Source organism: Bos indicus x Bos taurus, chromosome 14 (genome assembly GCF_003369695.1).
Source record: "Bos indicus x Bos taurus breed Angus x Brahman F1 hybrid chromosome 14, Bos_hybrid_MaternalHap_v2.0, whole genome shotgun sequence".
Classification (NCBI taxonomy): domain Eukaryota; kingdom Metazoa; phylum Chordata; class Mammalia; order Artiodactyla; family Bovidae; genus Bos; species Bos indicus x Bos taurus.
The window spans coordinates 26,734,633-26,756,458 of NC_040089.1; the positions used below are offsets into that span (position 1 = coordinate 26,734,633).

Consider the following 21,826-nt stretch of genomic DNA (forward strand, 5'->3'; position numbering starts at 1 on the left):
TGTAAAGGTTGACTAGCTTTTGTGCATAACCAAGTTCTTTTTAGAGGAGATGAAAACTCATATAATAACAGAGAAAGTGATACCTGCTTGACCTCTGAGGATGAATTTTGCTCTGTGAAGCCAGGTACCCTGCCTTCATCTGTGCCCAAATGAGAACTCCGCTCCTGGGTGAAAGTGCTAGAAAAATCGTGACATCATCTCACGTTTTGAAATGTAGTGAGCTATGGTTTCGATGACCTGTTGTTATTTCTGATTTGTGTTTAGTGAATTTGAATTGCTTAACTTTTAAAAAACTGAGTCACAAACCACTGTGAGTTGTTGTTCTGATTCTAATAGATGGAGGCAGGGTGCTAGGACCAAGCACACTCTGATGGGACAGCCTAGTTTGAAGCATCAGTATGCATCCTACCGAGGAAAGACCGCAGCCATTCTCTAACGCAAATAACAATCACAGAATAAAGAAAAAAATATTTATTGATAATGTAAATGTTAAATGTACTTTAAACTTTTTAAGGCCAGGAACTCAAGGGTCATATTAGTGAATTCCGGGGTTTCAAGAGAGGCTTCAGGGAGCTGTCAAAACAGCCTAAGAAAATCTACCCTACTCTCAAAAAAGCATCAGGCCCCATGGTTTCTGTCATCACCCCCTGTCGCATTTGGCACTGTGTTAATGGATGGATATCTTTCTGACGTTTGTGAGCAGAACCTTTCGCCAGGTAAAAAGATGAAGGAGTCTCTTATCAGTGTTACTGTAAAAGTTCAGTGAAATGAAAAATGCCCAGTAAACATCAGATGCCGTCATCATTTTATACTCAGAGCGTGAGAAGCTCACACACATGCCGGGGATGCACGTGACATGGCTTCATATAGTCTTATCAGGTGGGTGGAAAGACTAGATAAGGAGGGGACAACCACGTAAGCCAGAGAGAAGGCGCTCTGGTGGATTTATCAAATCGCACTCCAAGTCAAGAAGTTTAAGTATCTTTTGCCAAGAAACAGCTCCACTGGATAGACACCCATCCCCGTCAGTGTGGAGTGCCGAGGCCCGTGGTGTTTGGCTCTCAGAAATCCTCTCAACCAGCCTGTGACCAACCCCGGCCCCTGTAGGGCCTCACCCAGGTGCCGCCGTGGCCGCCAGCCAGGGAGATGAGTCATCAGTCATGTGAGATGAAGCAGCGTGGTGCTAAAAAATAGCTTTCCTCTCTGATGTTATAGAGCTCTAAAGGAAGTTAAAATTTCCATAAAATGAAAACTTTTTGTTAACCTTTCATTTTGACATAATTTTGAAATAGATTTACAGAAAAATTGCAACAGCAGTACAAAATTCCTGTGTGGACTCTTATGTTATTCAGGGGATCATAATCCCTTACTGTCATAGCATTATTTCCTTTGCTCACTTGATCCCAGACCTGGCCGGTGGAAGCCCATCGGGCTGTCTCCTCCCTCGCTTACCTTGTCCCTGTCCTTCTTCGAGCACTTCCTTAGTTTCTGGCACCAGAGGATGTTCCTGACGCATCTCGAAACTTCCTGTTCAAGTCCTGGAATTGGTCCTTTCTCTTAGGTGCCTTGGTTGTTTTTACTGGAGAAGAGCATGTAGAAACCAAGGTTTAACTAGGTGTGTTCACTGCTGCTGGGGAGTCATTGCTTCTGGGCTTAGGAAGGGCATCCACGTGCGTGTGTATATGGTAATGTGTGTGTGTATGACATATACACATAACATGTTACACACATAAATGTTCATTGTATGTACCCACACATTTCTGTCTACCTGCCTACCTGCCAACAAGGAAGAACAGTGTCTTTATAGTGATAGTTCCAATTTTATTTCAATACCACGGGATTCATTCTGTTCTTTCCCCTTCTAATATTAATAGCTCTCTGTTTTTTACTGTGAGAAACCTGTCACAGTAGACATAGGATCCATAATACCTTTTCTTATTTGTTAATCCTGGAATATATAAGAAATGGATTCAGAATTACTAGACCATATTTATGTGAAAATGAAGCCTGCTAGCTTTGGCGATGGCATCCCACTCCAGTACTCTTACCTGGCAAATCCCATGGACAGAGGACCCTGGAAGGCTGCAGTCCATGGGGTCACAAAGAGTCAGACACGACTGAGTGACTTCCCTTTCACTTTTCACTTTCATGCATTGGAGAAGGAAATGGCAACCCACTCCAGTGTTCTTGCCTGGAGAATCCCAGGGACGGGGGAGCCTGGTGGGCTGTTGTCTGTGGGGTCACACAGAGTTGGACACGACTGAAGTGACTTGGCGGCAGCAGCAGCAGCAGCTTCGTTCAGTATTTGTTAGCATTTTTTGTTGTCTAAGTGCTTTTTCTAAGTGCTTTTTGGTCAGGTTAGTCCTTCTCCTTCCTGCCCTGCTTCAGTGGGATGTTATTTATTTGATACTCAGTTTTTCTCATTATGGTCTTCCCTGGTAGCTCAGACGATAAAGAATCTGCCTGCAATGCAGGAGACCTAGGTTCGATCCCTGGGTCGGGAAGATCTTCTGGAGGAGGGGATGGTAACCCACTCCAGTATTCTTGCTTGGGGAATCCCATGGGCAGAGGAACCAGGCGGGCTACAGTCCATGAGGTCACAAAGAGTTGGACACACCTGAGTGACTAACACTACTTTTGGCTCCTTAGTTTCTGTTTGTATTTGTAATCCATTTTAGGCTCCACCCCCTCTGTGGGGTCACACAGAGTCGGACATGACTGAAGTGACATAGCAGCAGCAGCAGCAGCCATCCTCTGATTTTTTTTTTTTTTTTTTCAAGTTCATGAAATACTAACACGGTTCAGTAGTCAGAACTGTACACAAGACGATACCCAAAGAAGTGCCGTCTTCCCTTCCTTGCCACCCCATTCCTACTTACCTTCTCGTTAATCTCAGATTTATCCTTCCTGTAATTTGTGGCATGAATATGGAGATAGGCAAATCGATAGGTTGGTTTATTTTATATGTTATTTCCCTTTCTTTCTTAAGCACAAAAGAATAGCATCAGTACACATTGGCACTTTGCTTTTTTCACAATACTACGAGTACTGCGTTACTCAACATCAGTTCATAGGGTCTTCCTCATTCTTTGTTACAGCTGCCTAGTACTCCCCTGCACATCTCCGTGATAACTTACCCAGCCAATCTCCCATGTGTGCTGGCTTGTAAATGGCTTCTGATATGTAATAGTTACAGATAATGCTGCAATATATATTTTCATGCCTGCATATTTTTGAATTGTTGGAGGCATAGCTTCAGGGTGAATTTTTAGAACTGGGATTGCTAGATCAAAAGGCAAACATAAATGCAGTTCTCCTGGGGAATTTTGCAATGTCTAATAGTTCTGTTTGCATTCCTACCAATACTGTGTGAGATCACGCATTTCCGCACAACGTTTCCAGTGTAGCGTGTGTGTGTGTGTGTGTGTGTGTGTTTACTTTTTGTGGGAAATTGTATTTCAGTGTGGTTTTAAGTGTGAGATCACGCATTTCCGCACAACATTTCCAATGTAGAGTGTGTGTGTTTGTGTGTGTTTACTTTTTGTGGGAAATTGTATTTCAGTGTGGTTTTAAGTAGCAGTTTCTTTGATTGTGAGTGATTTAGAACATCTTTTCGTAAGTTTAATGACCATTTTTGTACCTTGTCCTGTCAGTTATGTGTTCAGATCTTTTGCCCAGTTTTCTGTTGTGCTTCCTTCAGTTTTTAACAGTTCTTTATATGTATGCGGTATTAGTCCTTAATCTATATTATATATTGCAGCTATCTTTTCCCAGTTTCAGTTGTCATTTGACTTTATTTGTTGTTGTACTTTTTTTTAAAAAGTTTTTTATATTCAGATTTGTTCATCTTTCTTTTTATTAGATCTTACTTTTGAATCATAGTTGGAAATCCTTTCCCTACCCCTGGCTAAAGAGGAATTTTCTGTGTTTTTCTGTAATATTTGCATGTTTTTATCTTCTCTGTTTAGTTTCTTGATTCACTTGGTACATGGTGTAAAGCATAACTCTAATTTTATTCTTTTCCAAATATTGTTGTTTCAGCCTCATTATTAAAAAGTCCGTCTTTGCCCTGGTGATTGAGATGCAACCTTTATCATGGACTAAAGATACATATTTATTGGGTCCATGTCTGTCTTTAATCCTTTGATCTGTCTCTTCACACATTATAGCATACTATTTTACTTATAGAGGCTTTATAAGTATTTTGTTATCCGGTTTATTGGAGTTTCCCCTAAGACAGTTCCTTTTTATGGTTTTTCTGGATGTTTAGCATGTTGATTTTTATATATAAATGCAGCATTCACTTGTCTAACTCCATTAAAATAGTTGTTTATATTTTTATTTACATTGTGTTAAATAACAAATTTATGACTTACGATATTGAGTCTTGCTATCTGAAAGCAAGGATGTCTTTCTTGGCTCAACTTGCTTTCTGTGTCTTTTAGGAGGATCTTAAATGCTTCCTTATACAAGTTTCACATGTTCCTTATTAAATTTATTACTAAGTATTTTTTCTCTGTTGATACTGTAAAAGAGGTTTTCACTGTCATTATTTCTTCTGTTTTATTTGTGTAAATGGGGGCATTTGACTTCTGTCTGTTAATTTTATATTCTGCTATGTAACTGAATTATTTTATTTTATTATTTGAATTAGTTTCCTAATTGATCCTCTAGGGTTTTCCAGTTATGCAGTCATATTGTCTGCAAATAGAGTTCTTATTTTCCAATTACCACTCCTCTTATTTTCTCTCATCTAAAAGCATTGGCCAATGCCTAGAATGTGATATTGTACAGTAGAGGACATATAGGTATCCTTGCCTTGTTTGTGATCCTGGTGGAGAAGCCTGTGGTTTTTCTCCATTTAGTGGGAGCTGATTTCACTGCCCAAAATTTCAGCTTAGTTTGCCGGAGGGGGAGCAGGGCTGGACGAGCTATTGAAGGGCCTGCATCTCCCTCGTGGCTGGCCTGGCAGCGCTTTTAAAGGCATGTACATCTCAGCCAGGACAAAGGTGCTGAGTGCTCAAATACCTTTTTCTATCCAATAATTAGGAAACTAGACTAGGTGATGTTTATAATATTTAGTTTTGGTTATAACAGTATTGCATGTTATTTATTGAAAATTTGGAAAATACAAGTCAAAAGTAAAAAATATTTACAATCTTACCACCCAGAATGATCATTACTAGCATTTTGATGCATTTTCATTGAGTCTTTTCCCTGAGTGTGTGTGTGTGTGCGCGCATACAGGGCGTCTATCAATTCATATCTATACAAGGCATATGTATTTAAAATCCATATCTCCCTCAGTCCACTGTAGGACTAAATCTGTCCTACCTATGAAAATGGATATTAGATGTTATATAAATAAAAATGATATGATATTTCATGTCATCAGCCTTTTCCATATCATTAATCATTTTTTGAAAGACTTTTGTAGTGGCCACATAATTTCTAAGAGTAGTAGTATCTTGATTTTGAAAGCACCTCATTTTTTAAAATGTCATCACTAAAAAGAGAAATAAGAGACAGGCAAGGTTATAGGGGTGTGGGGTAGGGAGAGGATGATAGTACTAAAGGATATTGAAATAACTAAATGAAAGAAGTCAAAGGTACCATACAACATTAACTGTATACCTGTGAGTCTTGGGGATGAAAACGGAAAGGTGGGGTGGGGAGTATTCAAGTTCAGGTTAGAGAAGACCCAGCACCTGCTCAGAGCAGGCTGGTGGTGAGTCTGAACAGGAGGAGACTAACCAGTGAGAGAAGAGAGTAGCCATTGGAGAGTGAACAATTCACAAGGGACCCAAGGGGCATCATCTCAGAGGTCCTGGCAGAAGGACTAACAAGGAGAGGGCTGGGGGTACTGGTGTTCTAGAGCTGGGGGGTCCTTTTCTCCCCAGTTGTTTTAGAAGGAGGAAATGAGGTTTACCTTTGCTGTTTTAAATTTGAATTCTTTAAACTTGACAGAAACCTTTTATTTCTCAATTAATGATAAAAGGCTCAAAACAAATCCATAATTAAAGCCACCTTGTAGTGCTAATTGTTTTGTGTTGGAGTAAAATCCATTCACTTATGAAAATAGCTTGTTATTAGGTCTTTTTCTTTCTTTCTTTCTTTTTAATGGGAAATGGGTAAGAGAACTGCAGACCCAGCACAGAAGGCAAATTTTAGTATCTGTTATTGATTATTTTCTCTTATTCTTAACCATTAGTAGTTATATTGAAATGTGCCTCAGCAGCCTCTATGAGTAAGTAATTAAACAGGTTATTCTGTTAATCATTTATGTAGTTGATTTTGTGGGGAGAATGATAATGAACATGTATCATAAAGATCAATTATTTTCTGTTTCAAGTATATCGTTTTATTTTTTTAGCTCTTATCTTCATTGTCAATGGGCGTCCATAGAAGATCTGGAAAAAGATAAGAGAATTCAGCAAAAGATTAAGCGATTTAAGGCAAAGCAAGGCCAGAACAAATTCCTGTCAGAGGTATGGAAAACCTGGTTAATTTCCTAAAATATTTACATTTTTAAAGTGTTCTAAATTTTGAATTTCATGTCAGCATATTATTAAGAGAAACTAGTTTGCCTCATTTGGTGCTGTTACTTGCATATTGGTAACTGGTTATTGCTAAAATAATTTGTAAACAGGAAATTTCTCATTCTTCCTGTTGCTTAGTCTAGAAGATACTGGTCCTTCTGAGATTATGTGGAAATATGGTGGTATGATTCAATCTTGTAATGAAAATACACTTAATAGACAGTGAAAAAATAAGTAGACAAAAGGCTTACTAAGATGTAGCAGGTGAGGGGCTTCCTTAGCGGTCCAGTTAAGGCTTTGCTTTCTGCTGCGGGAGGTACAGGTTCAATCCCTGGTCAGGGAGTTAAGATCCCACCTGCCTTGTGGTGAAAAAACCAGAACATAAACAACAGAATCAATATGGTGACAAATTCAGTAAAGACTTTAAAAATGGTCCACATCCGAAAGAAAATTAAAAAAAAAAAAAAGGTTTAGCAGATTACAAACTCAAAAACTCTACGATTAGTATTAAGGTCTAGGATGTAATGTTTGTTTCGATTGGGGAAGGTGTGTGACATTTCTCTTGTTAAAGTCAGAGAGTTTGCTGACCTTCTTTTCACAGATGATACGCTGTGGTACAGAAGTTGATACAATATCTAATATCTTTACCTCCCTCCCCTTTATCCTAGATTATCAATTAAGATAACAAGGTACCCATACTTAGGGCTTCCCTGGTAACTCAGACTGTAAAGAATCTGCCCCCAGTGTGGGAGACCCGGGTTCAGTCCCTGGGTCAGGAGGATCCCCTGGAGAATAGAATGGCAACCCACTCCAGTATTCTTGCCTGGAGAATCCCATGGACAGAGGAGCCTGGAGGGCTACAGCCCATGAAAGAGTCGGATACGACTGAGCAACGAACACTGACTGGCTGACTAATATCTAGGGCAGGAAAGAATGCCTGCATAGTTTAGGAAGAGCCATGGTTCTCTTCCAGCATAGTCAGTTACATAAACAAGACTCTCGCGGGCTGCCTCCAGGGGTCCCTAGACCTATGATCACCTGTTTGCTTTCATTTATAGCCTCGAGCAGATAAAAAGAGAAACCTTCACATTGAAAGACTAACCTGGCTGACTCATTCATTTTCCTCTCCATGAAGGAGTTTAACAGAATGTAAACTGTTAAAAAAAAGTGTGAAATTTGATGCAAAATCATACCTGTTTCACGGCCAACTTCACACCCTGACCCCTTGTTGGAGATGGGGGAGGGGGTCACAGACAGATGAGTGTGCGGTATTTTACGTCATAGAGTCCAGACTTATCCTCTCAGGTGACAAGTCTGGGGTCTCCTGGAATCTGAACTCCATGCCCCCAAAGGTGTAGTGTAAACTTGGCCACCTGACCCTGATGCTGGGAAAGATTGAGGGCAAGAGGAAAAGGGGGCAGCAGAGGATGAGATGGTTGGATGGTATCACCGACTCAATGGACATGAGTTTGCACAAACTCGAGAGACAGTGAAGGACAGGGGAGCCTGGTATGCTACAGTCCCTGGGGTTGCAAATAATCAGACATTTAGCGACGGGACAATTACAAGGTTGAAATATATTATCTTCCTGGTAACTTGGTAATGGTAAATCTTAAGCTTTGTCCTGAATAGGAGCATAAGCTTGTGTCTGAAAAGAGGATCTGAGGTTTAACAGAGAAGGATATCAATTCTGGATCCTTTACACACACACACACACACACACACACTCACTCACTTACTCACTCACTCACTCACCTGTTTGTCGTGTCCTAGAGATGGTCCTGGCTTCAGGCACCAGTTCTGCTACTTTGAGATTTTTAGTCATGACCACTTTTGCCTTTTCTGATTCACCTTGCTGCTGCTGCTGCTAAGTCGCTTCAGTTGTGTCCGACTCTGTGCGACCCCATAGGCGACAGCCCACCAGGCTCCCCCGTCCCTGGGATTCTCTAGGCAATAACACTGGAGTGGGTTGCTATTTCCTTCTCCAATGCATGAAAGTGAAAAGTGAAAGTGAAATTGCTCAGTCGTGTCCAACTCTCAGTGACCCCATGGACTGCAGCCCACCAGGCTCCTCCATCCATGGGGTTACTTAGGCTTTCTTTTAAGTCACTGCAACTATAACTCTCTATTTAGAAAAATTATTAAGACTGGAAATCACAGGTGTGGTGGCATTGATTACTTGCTTGAAGGATAAATATGTTTAGGAGTAAAGTTAAGGATTTTAATTCAGATTCAATAGAGGATTCTGTTTAAGAACAAGTTGCCTTAGAGCTTTTATCATAAAATCCTAGTTTGTGGAAAGGTTTAGTGTTTATGCTGTACATGAATAATACGTAGATATTGGGCACCTAAATCTCGAAGCTTTGACAAGCCAATGCATTTAATATATAAACACTTCAAATTAACAAACTGTTTCAGAGGTTTTTGTTGCCTTAGTCATGAACTCCAGGTAAAGACCTGAGGCAATTGAAACACACTCTTGGTATTTCTGGGTTTTGTTTCATGATTCACAGTTCACAGCATCCAAATTGGGTGTGTGGGCACAGGACCCCAGAGGAAGTTTGTTATCCTGAAGTTGACTGTAACCAGGCGGCTCTTTGACCTGCAGCTCCGGGGATGTGGACAGTATCTAATGTTTTTGCAAAGCATTTTAATGAAGTTATGTTGCTGATAAATTAATCTCTGGGAACACATAGTAATGTGTCTTTTTTTTTTTTTTCTAAATTATCTGACTCTGACTTCTTTAAAGTATGGCTTAGTCTGTAACTTCCCTTTGAGCCAAATTCTCTTCTTTTACGTGAGATCAGTTTGCAGACAAGCAGCGTTACTTGACTTCTGTAAAGATTGTTAATGTCTCAGCTAGAGAACCCAATGTTTAAAGCCTCATTTCTTTATCCTCAATACTTTTAGCCAAATGCTCTGTGTTCAATACAAATAAATCATGTGAGAACACTTCGATGTACGCCAAGATTATATTCAAATAAGGTACTAATACTGATTGGCAAAGGTGACCAAACAACATAAACTCCGTTCATGCTTAAATGTGGAGTTCACTGGTCTCAGTGTTTTTAGCTTTTGAATAACATTCTGCAAATGATGCTGTAAGGCATCAGACAGTTACAAGACTCTGGTAGCACTTACTGTGCACAGTTCTGATCTCTTTTGCAAACTACAGTCTCGAATGCTACATGCATTGCGTGCCATAAGCCTTTTGGATTGCTCATTAGTGAATTGTAATTTCACACTTGATTTAAAATATTCTTAAACATTCTCTCACAGTAAAAAGGTCTCACACAGTAATTAAAAGACCCAGTTAACAAAGTCTGAGAACTCTTGATTTCCTCATGGGGAGTGATTTTGCTAAATTATAGCATTTCAATTAATATAACAGACCTTTGCCAAATATAAATTTTGTATTGCTGTGACCCCAAATAGTACTGCCTGATGAAAAGTGAAATAGTGTTTATTCTCAGGAGTTAAATAAACATTTTAACTTTTTTTTTTTCTCTCTCCGTTGGTGTAGATTGAAGATGAGCTTTTTAATCCAGATTATGTGGAGGTTGACCGGATAATGGACTTTGCACGTAGCACAGATGACCGGGGAGAGGTAACAGAGGACCGTTTGTCTTAGGGGGCAGTGGCTCAGACCGCTTATGTGTGTTTATGGAGAACCATCATGAACTCCCAAGATCTGGTCCTGCTCACAGCCTTGTATTATGACACACTTGGTCTAAACCAAACTGAAATATACTAACTTACTATTAGTTTTGGGACTTAATAATCACAGTAAAAATGTTGTTTGTTTTAGTCTGAGAGCTTTTTAAAAGAAATCAGTTTTCAATGTGAAGCAGAGAGCACTGACACTTTGCACAGTTCCAGATACAATCAATAAGGAATTTACTATATTTTGGTGTAAATCTGTTATGTAGCACGAATTCCCCTTGTAAGAGTGTTCTTGTAGCAAAAACACAGTTCAATGTTAAGTAACAGAAGACATCACTAATGAAGTTGATGGGCCTCATTTAACATGGTTCATGGAGGATGCTATAGAATCCTTCTTTTTGTGAGATCTGAGTCTCAGCATGCCCGTTTTTCTTTGAAGAACCCAAAGAGGTTGTAAAGGGCAGTTGGTAGGGCACCCTACTCATCGCGTAAGAATAAACACGCGTCTAGTGACTTCTGAGCATTGTGTCTTAGTAAGGATATGCCTACCCACCATGAGGTCTGTCACTTAGCTTCTTCTTGTAAATTAAACTGCATAAAGTGTTTGGATGTTTGAATCTTGCTTGTCTAGTGAGAGTCTGCAGTGAAGTCCCATTTTTACTCCAAATTCTGTATCACAGGGTCCATGATGTTTCAAAGACCATATCTGTAATACGATGTTTACCTTTCTGTTTTGCTTAGCTGTACTTAAAAAAAATTTTTTTTCCCCATATTATATTTATATAGTACAGCAAATGTTTGTAACATCACAGCCAGGTCACAGCCTTGGTCTAAATTTAGCTGAGATTTATCAATTTACTATTAGTTTTAGGGCTTAATAATCAGTACCTCTGTCCTAAAATGAAGATCCAAAAACCCAAATGTTTTCTAGAAGAAAGGCAAAGGAGATCTTCTTGGTCTGCATTACCCAAGGTATTTTGCTCTCCAGTTTTCTAGAGCTCAAACACATCACTTTAAAGCAATTGCATGCAGACAGTATCCCTTTAAGAAAAAGGAAGAAATTCTAATAAGTTCAAGCCTGTTTCTCATTGTTTAAGAAAGTAGCCGGTTAGGTAAATATGTAAACACACCAAGATGAGTTACCCTGTGAGTCTGAATCAGTTGCCTAATGATCACACAGATAATAATAAGGTTCAGATTCAGCTTTGTTATTTACTAGCTATTTCTATATACTTTTTGGCTTTTGAACATGACTTAACCAGTGGCTTAGATAAAAATGAATTTGTTCTGACAATATTTAATAATATTACAGTAAGTCCCCTACATACGAACCTTCAAGTTGCAAATTTTCAAAGGTGTGGACGTGTGTTTGCATGTCCAGTCACATAGGTTAGTTCATGTGTCTGGCATATGTTGTCATGTGTGTGCATCCTCGACAAATGGTTGACCTTTTGTACAGTACTGTTATAGAGTACAGTATCTTTATTTCAAACCCAGGATGTTTGGAAGCAAGTGTAAAAGCAGAGGTACATACAGCTTATTGTATTAGTCTACTTCCCAGGTGGCGCAGTGGTAAAGAATCCACCTGCCAGTGGAGTAGATGCATACACACACACACACACACACACAAGTTGGGTACTTGGGCTAACTTTGTTGGACTTATGAATGCACTCTTGGAATAGAGCTCGTTCATATGTGGGGACTTACCTGTATTTTTAGTTCCTTTAGACACTAACCAAGGGTTCCTCATTCAGCGGTCACTGTTTTAAAACATCTCCCAGCTCCGTCTTGCTGTTGCTGGGATAGTGTCTGTCCGTAAGTGAAGTAGAGTGCGTGTTTTTCATACATCATTCTGCTGTGTTTAAACCCGGCCCAGCCTGTGACTCACTATCTGGTGAAGTGGTGCTCACTGCCTTATGAAGACAGCACGTGGGAGCTGAGGCAGGACATAGACCAAGCCAAGATCGAAGAGTTTGAAAAGCTCATGTCCCGGGAGCCAGAGACAGAGCGTGTGGTGAGGACTGGCGGGTGGCGGAGGGTCGCATTTGCACACAGCCAGGTGGTGTGGTCTGTGAGAAACCACTAACGGGATTTCCTGTATTTGAAACAGGAGCGACCCCCTGCTGATGACTGGAAGAAATCGGAGAGTTCCAGGGAGTATAAAAACAATAACAAACTCAGGGAATACCAGTTGGAGGGAGTAAACTGGCTACTTTTCAATTGGTACAACATGTATGTAAAATGCATTTTTCTTCACCTTTTAAAGAAAGCCTATAATAGCTCTTCTGCAGTTATTGAGAATACTGATCAAATATAGCAACATTTTAACTTGCTAATAAAAATTATTTAAAAAAGCAAACACTGGACGTATGCTTAATGTTTGTCTAAGTAGCATGTACTAATGTAGAGACTGATTGAAGTATGTAGAAGTAATTTTCTGTGTCTCCGAACATTTTGTTTGAAAATGTATCTCATTGTATTTAAAGAAGCATTTAAGGCATGCATTTATGAGTTTAATGGATATATACACTTACCTTGTGACGAGAAAGTGCTGTCTTGTATGTGTACTCATGAAAGTTTCCTTGTTTTATTTCCCTCCCAAAGGCGAAACTGCATTTTAGCAGATGAAATGGGTTTGGGAAAAACTATCCAGTCCATTACATTTCTCTATGAGATATATTTGAAAGGAATCCATGGCCCTTTTTTAGTAATTGCCCCATTGTCCACAATCCCCAACTGGGAAAGGGAATTCCGGACCTGGACAGAATTGAACGTGGTTGTGTACCATGGGAGTCAAGCTAGTCGTCGGACCATTCAGTTGTATGAAATGTACTTCAAAGATCCCCAGGTAAAGTGTCTCAGGCGCACCACCCTTACACATAGGGGCGCTTTAACACATTGAATGTTCAAATGCTTTTCAGACCTTTTAGGGGAACGTCTAGATTTTGCAGAACTAGAGAAATTTTGTTTAGATTTCTTACTCAATTTATGTTTGGACTATAATTCCTTATCTTATGATGACAGGTCTTTCTTTTTATAGCCTTGGTCTTTCTAATTATTAGAACACGTGAAATTTTTTTTACCTTGGATGACTGCTGAAAATCATTCAATGCATTGATAGCCTAATTTGGTTTATTTTTTAAACCCTAAAAGAAAGTGAAACCAAAAAAGAGTTATTAAATGGGAATGGGAAGAATATTGTGTTCTTTATTGTTTCTAGAAGTGAAAAATATTAGGCACCTAACATTAACTGGTGCATTGAATATACCCAGAGGGAATAATTTGTACTGTGGCTCTTAGTACCAGTTGCTATGACTTTTAACTAATTCTAGTTATCTGTATGAAATTATCTTTGATGTTGACCCTGAAGCATTATAAGTGACAGAGAAAGAAGAATAAATAGTATGTGCTATAATAAAATAGTTTTAAGCAATAGGTGAAATGCAAGTCCTATAACTGGAAATAGGACAGAGTTTTGTGTTCTATATTTATTTGCTTTGACTGTAAAATCTGACCTACAATTACTTAAAGGAGAAGAATATTAAAATGTGTTTTGGTGTTTATCTTTACATTTGGAAAGTTGTTGAAAGTTCTGTCCTGAGTTGAATCCTTTTTTCATGTTAGCACGTTAAAAGTGAAAACTAAGTCACAAAATGAAAAAAAAAAAAGTTTAAAAAGTAAAAACATTTTTAAAACCGTTGCCTTAGTACATAGTCCCTCTGGCCTTTCGCCTGTTGGAGTCTATAGGATGTAACCAGAATAGGCGCACTTACTGCATCTTATCTATAAAAAACTCGATTGGAAATTTTACCAACAAATTGCAAACTTCCTTAAAAAAAGGAAAGATTTTAAAACTCTCTTGTACCGTGAGAGCTTAAAATCTCCAAAAATAACTTGAAAACAAAGTATAAATAAAGATGTTCCCAAAAGGATAAACATATATATATATATATATATATCTTATGCTTTTTATTCATCCTTAAAGTTATTAACGTAATCTTCAATGCTAAACAGTAACACAGAGTCCTTATTATAGGGTCGAGTGATAAAGGGGTCATATAAGTTCCACGCCATCATCACTACATTTGAGATGATTCTGACCGATTGTCCTGAGCTGCGGAATATTCCCTGGCGATGTGTAGTCATCGATGAAGCCCACAGGCTGAAGAACAGGAACTGCAAGCTCTTGGAGGGACTCAAGATGATGGACTTGGTCAGTGATCATATTGGTGCTTACCTTGAACCTGGATAAAATTGTTAACCGACTCAGTATTCCTGATGCTCTGAGTCCAGCAGATCCCTTTAAAGGGTGTTTGCAAAGCCTGTCAAATCCTGTGACATGTTTGCTCCTGAGTTTACTTAAAAGTTGCTGCTATCTTCCTGACTCTTCTGTTGTTGGCTGGTGTCTTTGTTATCACAGCAGAGTACGTTCATGATACTTCCACTGAGTTTCAAGTGTTTGCTTTTCCCTTTTGTTTGTAAGTACTGCCATGTTGTAAGCCGTTGGGCCAAACTTTAGCTCCATGATGATGATCCAGTTGTATTCCAGGGTTTGTAGGTTTTTGCCTCCAAGGGCTTGTAGGTGCAGTTTTTCTCACTAAGTTAAGTGGATATCTGGAATTGGCCCAATTTGTGCAGACATTTAGAAGTTTAGTGCATGATAAGGCCTTGAATTTGATCTGGAGTTTTAGACCAGGTCTATTACATACTCTTCCCAAGAGATGGTCAGGACTTCGTGATTTTTTTTAGATTTTTTTTTTCCCCCAGTAGGAGTATCTTGGGATAACATACTGTAGCAGTGGTTGCAGTTTGGTTGGCTTTCCTCTCCACAGTGCTGTATGGTTTCCTAGCAGACATGACGTGACTCTGTCACCCTCGGGCCTCTGTTCACTCTGTAGTTTACAAGATGGGTTTTGATCACTTGTTTTTATTTTTAATGTACATTTAAGAAGCAAAGATATTGTTATTCAGCATGTCTTGGGTGTTTAGATGAGTTTTTCAAAGGTACAAAAAGATTTTTTAAATCCTTTAATGTTGACTTCTATAGATTAATTTGATCTCTTATTAATTGAGAGTTTGAGATGGAAAAGAATATTCTGTACGTTCATGGCTGTAAATTTTTTTACTGAAGACTGGTACCAACAAAAAGAGTACTTAAAAGCTTTCTGTTGCAGCTGGTTCTTTGAATTAGCTTCTTTTATTCCTAAATTAATGGGATTGGATTAGCCAGCTATTCTTTTAATTAAAAACAAACAAAATCTAGTTCTGTTTAAAGGAAAAAGTCTGACTGAATTACCCTATTTAGGGTGGAGTTTTCCATCCCTAAGACCTTTCTCAGAGCAGTTTGTACTATTTTGGTGTTCAATCCACAAAACAAATTGGAACACTTAGAATAATCTTGAAAACATGAGGAAGAGAAACACTATGGCTGTAACTAGTCTCTCCAGATGGTAGTTTTAGTCTTAAATTAAAGAAATGGCTCAGACGATAAAGGCTCTGCCTGCAATGCAGTAGACCTGGGTTCAGTCCCTGGGTCAGAAAGATCCTGGAGAAAGAGAATGGCAACCCACTCCAGTATTCTTGCCTGGAGAATTCCATGTATAGAGGAGCCTGCTGGGCTACAGTCCATGAGGTCACAGAGTGGGACTGACTGCATGACTAACACACTTTCAGAAACCCATTCAGGTTTAGGTGAACACTAATTTTCTTATGAAACGTAACTGTGCCTTCTGAGTAGGGGCCCATCTCCACAGTGGTCCATATAAGAGACATTTATGGCACCGTTTCCTGAAGGTGTAGTCATCTGCGTTCATCTGAGTTGTCTGTTATTAGTTTCTGTGCTCCCAGATAGTGGATTCTTACTACAAAATAGCCCTTCATTGGTGAGTACAGTTTGTTTAACTTTCAACATCCAGTAATCGAATTGTCACTGGGAGATTCCAAAGGATTTTCTGTTGTTTATACAACACTTTATTAATGGGTTAGAATCTGTTATCCAGATAGTTTTTCTGTTATATACGGTAGTGTTCCCTAACCATTTTCACACAATGGCACATATAGAAAATGATAATAATTGTGTATCATACTGGGGTAAGCCAAGAAGGCTGGCCACTGCCACAGGTGACCAGTCCTGGGATCCTGACTCTCAGCCTGTCAGCTGCCCCAAGGACCTGGCATACCTATAACTCATTCATGTCTCACCATGGAAAGCTCTGATTAGCAAATGAATAATTGTTTTTTCCAACGATCAAGAGTTGTTGATAGAATGCAATATCATTGTTCAGAGTTAGAATATAATTACATTTGTCCACTTCTGAACTGCTCACTGGGGCTTCCCTGGTAGCTCAGCTGGTAAAGAAAATGCCTGCAATGCAGGAGACCCCCGTTAGATTCTTGGGTTGGGAAGATCAGCTGGAGAAGGGATGGACTACCCACTGCAGTATTCTTGGGCTTCCCTGTAGCTCAGATGGTAAAGAATCCACCTGCAGTGTGGGAGACCTGGGTTCAGTCCCTGAGTTGGAAGATCCCCTGGAGAAAGGAATGGCTACCCACTCCAGTATTCTGACCTGGAGAATTCCATGGACAGAGGAGCCTGGCAGGCTATAGTCCATGGGGTCTGCTCTTTGCCTAGTCTTTAAATCCATACTTCAAATATACACCACAAGAACTTATCTACTGACCAGTCTCTGTTCGTCTTTCCTGGAATAAATCATGGTGAAAATGGCAAATAATAATTCTACCCCAACACAGAGCAGGTCACAGAGAATGGCTGTTACCTGCACTGGATGCGCTTATGATCAAAGTGGTAGATTCTCAGAAAGCAAGGACCAGGCAGTGTCTTCAACTCTCCCGTCACCAAGGAGACGCTCGAGAAGCTGCTGGGCTGAGGGGCATTTGTGTTCTCTGCCCCCTCCATGGGAGCGCAGGAGGCAGGGCCATCTCCTTGTCCCTTATGGACAGGAGGGGACCCTCTGAAAGTGGTGGAGGGTCTTCATGGATTCTGTTAGCTCATCATTCATTGTCAAGAGGCCTCACACAAATTAAAGACTCTGCTGAAATGAAATTAAGTGAATGTCACTCCATCAGAGCTAAAAGGAATGGTAACATTTTCAAGCCGAAAACTTAGCTGCTGGCAAAGTTGAGCTTGGATGTGATAAGCCTGATAGCCCGTCTCTTACTTGACATTTTGTGACACCTGTATATTATTTGTGTTTATGTTAATAATGACTTTCAAAGGGAAACCTGGTTTAATTTCGCTACCTGTGCAACCTTACCAAAGGGTCCTCTGTGTAACTGATAGAACTGGCTTTAAAAAGAACTTGAACGGAAGCAGCGTAAAAAAGTTCTTTTCCTATTTTTCAAATAAGTTAATTTTAAAATTAATAACTTAAAAGACTTTTGCTGAAGTATTTTGGTTAGCAGCTCAGTATTTCAGTTGATCATAAAAGATATTTAAAAAACTGAGAGACGATCTTTAGTATTGATACAGCCCTTCCACTACAGTAACAGTTTTCCTGAATCTATGGCAATATTTTTTAAAATTCTTGGGTAAAGTAATTCAGGACTTGAACAAATCGGGGCGTTGGCCCATGTTACCCACCAGTATGCTTATACATTAGAAAATCTTGCATTGGTTTGCAAGTTCCTTACTCTTTATGAATTTAATGAGTTAGAAGATGACAGTGATCTATGTATATTCCTGAATCAGAACCCTCTTTATTCAAAAGGAACCAAAGGAAGAACAAAAGCAAATCTAACTGCTTCACCGTGTTTTCGAAGAGCTTCATTGACAGATAAGACTCAACAGATGTTGAAAAAATGAGCATGCCTTCAGGCGAATCGCCATCCAGTATCTACTGAGCACAGACTCTGCTCAGCAACCAAGCCTTGTCAGACTTCCAGTAAAGTCAGAATATCTATTTTGAACCTCCTTGAAGGTGTAGCCACTTTTGGAAATAGTTTTATTAACTGTGCGGTGTCCTAGAAGGCCAAAGTAGAACATAATAAGGCCTTTAAGATCAATAAATTCATTAAGACTGGTCACCATGTTGGATACGTAGAAATAAGAGGACAAGGGTATGGATCCATAAAGAAAGCTGAAGACAAAGCGCGTTAACAGGAAGGAGTGCCTTAAAGAAAATACCTGCCTTGGTTCAAAGAGACAAAGTAAGAAATAGCATCTACTGGGGAAAAAAAACAACAAAACATCATTATGGCATTTAAAACCAAGCTGACCTCTTTGCTAGATTGAAATGTTTGCCCAACAAAATAGTTTTTCATGTGCTGTTGCCTGTAGAAAACCTTTTGTCTCTTAAGTGAGTCATGCAGGAAGCAGATGGGGAGGGCATAGCCCTGTAGAGAGCAGAAAAGGAGCACGTGAGCTTCATCTGAGCTAGGGATCTTAGGCAGAACTTGAACTTTGGTGGGAAAAGATGCCACAAGACGTAGGAGAGTGCAGAACCACACCACCAAAACATTGACCTAAACATCCCAGGAAAAATCAAAATAGCAGACCACGTTTACAGGGTCTTGGAATCTAAGACAGAGACCACATTTCTTGTATCTGTGCCTTCGGATCTTATTCCTGTGTTTTATGCTGGGTGGATGCTGAATTTCAGCGACCACGAGTGGAATTGGGGAAATGCTGATCCCAAGAGAGGCTTTGGCGTGGCTATGGTTTTGTTATGATTTGCTCAGTTATCTTCGCATCCCCACAGGAACACAAAGTGCTGCTGACGGGGACCCCGCTCCAGAACACGGTGGAAGAGCTCTTCAGCTTGCTTCACTTCTTAGAACCCACTCGCTTTCCTTCGGAAACCACCTTTATGCAAGAATTTGGTGATCTGAAAACTGAAGAGCAGGTACTTACCACGGCTCCTTTTGTATTTCAGTCATTGAATTGAGGATTAACTCCCAAAGGGCCAAAGTGTTAAGATTTAATTGTTTTTAAAAATGTAAATTATGTCAATTATCCCCCACCTAGTAGACAAGAGAGATTTACACCTCCTTTGCTTGGATGTTCTGAGTCTTCATTAAGGTGATGTTCTGGCTGGTTGGTTGGTCTCTTTGCCCTCCTGAAGGGCTGTTGAGATTTACAGAGTTTCCGTACCTGTCCACCTACTTTTCAGCTGCTGTCCTGTTGAGTTCAGTGGTTTTTCATTGTGTGCTTTTGGGGGTAGTGTCAGGAGAGGCTGAAATTTCGCAAGCTGTGTCCGTCCTGGAGATCCGAAGTTCTAGTCTTAGTTCCTGCTTGCTCACATTGCTTACTCTTCTTGAGTCTACATATTTCATTTAGAAACATGGTTCCTAACTACCTTGCAGGATTTCTATGAGAAATAAATACGGTATCCGGTATGAAAAGTGCCAGTTATCTTATAGATCGTTCAAGTTACGTAGGTGTTGGTTATTAAGCTCTATTTGAAACAAAATATGACACTTGAAATCTTAGTCTTCACGTGCCCCCTCCCCTAATTTACCATCTAAACCTCTTCTCTTAGTTCAAGTGAAGTCTGTTTTGTTTTGCCCTTCATAGAATAAATCAGAGCTGTCTGGTGTGCAGTGTCCTATTGCCAGTCAACAGAGATGAGAACAGAGAGGGACCAGAGAGCTCCTGGCTTACTCACACATTCTATCAGCTCTTTCTAGAAAGGAAGAGAACTGAAGCAAATCATTCCTACGACTTTCTCCCTTCCTTCCTCATCATCCCGAAGGCTTAAGACAAACAGAAGGGAAAACTAACAGAATGAATAGGGTTATTTTCTGCTGTGTTCTGTTCAAGCCTCCTGGCTGTTCAGGACTCTCTGGCCAGGTGAACTAGCCCATCAGAAACTGGACATTCAACCCTCATGTGCTCCTGTTATGAGAGCTGTAAGATAATGCCCTCGTACCCTTCGACAAATGAAAGTGAAAGGTAGATAAATAAGAGACTCCTGGTTTTTTATGTTAGACTATGTTTTACCATGCTAGCAAGTCCCAACACCAGTATTTACTTAAGATCCTTTTTTAGGTGCAAAAACTCCAGGCTATTCTAAAGCCAATGATGTTGAGACGTCTCAAGGAGGACGTGGAAAAGAACTTGGCCCCCAAAGAAGAAACTATCATTGAAGTGGAGCTAACAAACATTCAGAAGAAATATTACCGAGCCATCCTTGAGAAGAATTTCGCGTTTCTTTCCAAAGGTGGTGGGCAAGCTAATGTGCCCAACCTTTTAAACACTATGATGGAATTACGGAAGTGCTGCAACCACCCCTACCTTATCAACGGTAAGCCTGGCACCTTGTTTCAGTCGTTGTCAAAGCCCCAGAAATCCTTGCCTCCCTTCACTCGTGTTATTGTATGGTTTGTAGTTGCCCCAATGTGAGTTTCATCATCTTCCTCTTCTTCACAAAGCCTCCTCTGTGAAGCTGTAGGTGCAACATCTTTTCCCCGATGGTCCCTGAAGCAGGACCTCACATCACCTGTCCTGCATCTGCATCTCAGTCCTTGAAAGGAGGTGTCGGTGCCCACTGGCTGGAAGTCATCAAACGTGCTAACAGTTAAAGAAAAATTAGACCCCAATGGGGTGTGTGTGTGTGTGTTTGTGTGTGTTTAGATCAGAGAAGTTAAAGAGCACCTTTGGGGTGAGAGGCAGCTGTTGGATGCCTCAAAACTTTGATGGGAAAGAACTTCTCTCAGTCCAGAGGCTTCCAACATCTATTCTCTAAGAGCGAGAGGTTATCTCGAGCATTGATAATCAAGATCATGGTTCATGATCTTCCTGTTTTCTTAACTAAATTGATAGTGTTATGTAACTGATATGGGTAAGAACCTGTATTGTACTCTTCCAGAAATCATTAGAGGAATTCATGCCTGTGACATGTAAGATACTCCGGAGACATAAGAGCAGGAAAGCCATTCAAAAGCGATGACAGTGAGACAGGCTTTTGCCATCAGAGTTACAAAAGGAAGGGGCATTTAGGCTGATGTAACCACAGGAGACAAGAGAAGGAGGCAGAACAAAGTGGAACCTGCCCAGGATATAAAGTAGGTGTGTGAAACAATGGGACAGTGAACCGTAGACATAGTGGAACCTGGTTATGGGAAGCCTAGATGCCAGCTTGTGGGATCTTGATGGAGCTAAGAAATGATTACACATGGGATTCAAGATGATTGATCTGGAAACATCATATGAATAAACAGATGGGAGCAGGGAAAGATATACAAACAGAAAGCCCCACTAGGAGGCTACTGCTGTCATCCAGGCGGGAGTTAATATGGGTTAAAGAAAAGTGGTGGCGGTCTAAATTGGGGTGTTTGCGTGCAATTATGATTGGCCAGCAGTGCAGTTAGGGTGCTTCCAGGGGAGAACGGACCAAGCCAGGTTCGTTTGTTTGTTTTGTCACTATCACAATCCGTGAGGTTCAAATGCAGCTGATGTCAGGAGTTCCCGGTCTCTCCCCGTTTTGTCATCTATACTCCTTGGGCCAGCTCACCTCTGGAATCTGCAGTTACTAATGCCAGAGTGGTCCCTGCCTGGAGCCGCCTCACCGGAGCACCTGAGGTTATGGCTGTGCTGTGACCTTGGTGCATTTCTGCTTCAGACTTTCTGCTTGTAGGTTGGTCTTCCAAAGTGAGACTCACACGTG

At 40.3% G+C, this 21,826-nt stretch overlaps 1 protein-coding gene across 3 annotated transcripts in view; it reads left to right on the forward strand.

The window, feature by feature from the left end:
• Window positions 1–21,826, forward strand: part of CHD7 (chromodomain helicase DNA binding protein 7) — a 128,330-nt gene that overhangs the window by 71,078 nt on the left and 35,426 nt on the right. For all 3 annotated transcript variants that reach the window (XM_027561043.1, XM_027561045.1, XM_027561042.1), the window contains exons 7-14: window positions 6,374–6,488; window positions 10,063–10,146; window positions 12,079–12,216; window positions 12,313–12,434; window positions 12,807–13,050; window positions 14,239–14,415; window positions 18,920–19,063; window positions 20,209–20,464. In XM_027561043.1, coding sequence (XP_027416844.1) covers window positions 6,374–6,488; window positions 10,063–10,146; window positions 12,079–12,216; window positions 12,313–12,434; window positions 12,807–13,050; window positions 14,239–14,415; window positions 18,920–19,063; window positions 20,209–20,464 — 1,280 coding nt within the window. The remainder of the gene's footprint in view (window positions 1–6,373; window positions 6,489–10,062; window positions 10,147–12,078; window positions 12,217–12,312; window positions 12,435–12,806; window positions 13,051–14,238; window positions 14,416–18,919; window positions 19,064–20,208; window positions 20,465–21,826) is intronic.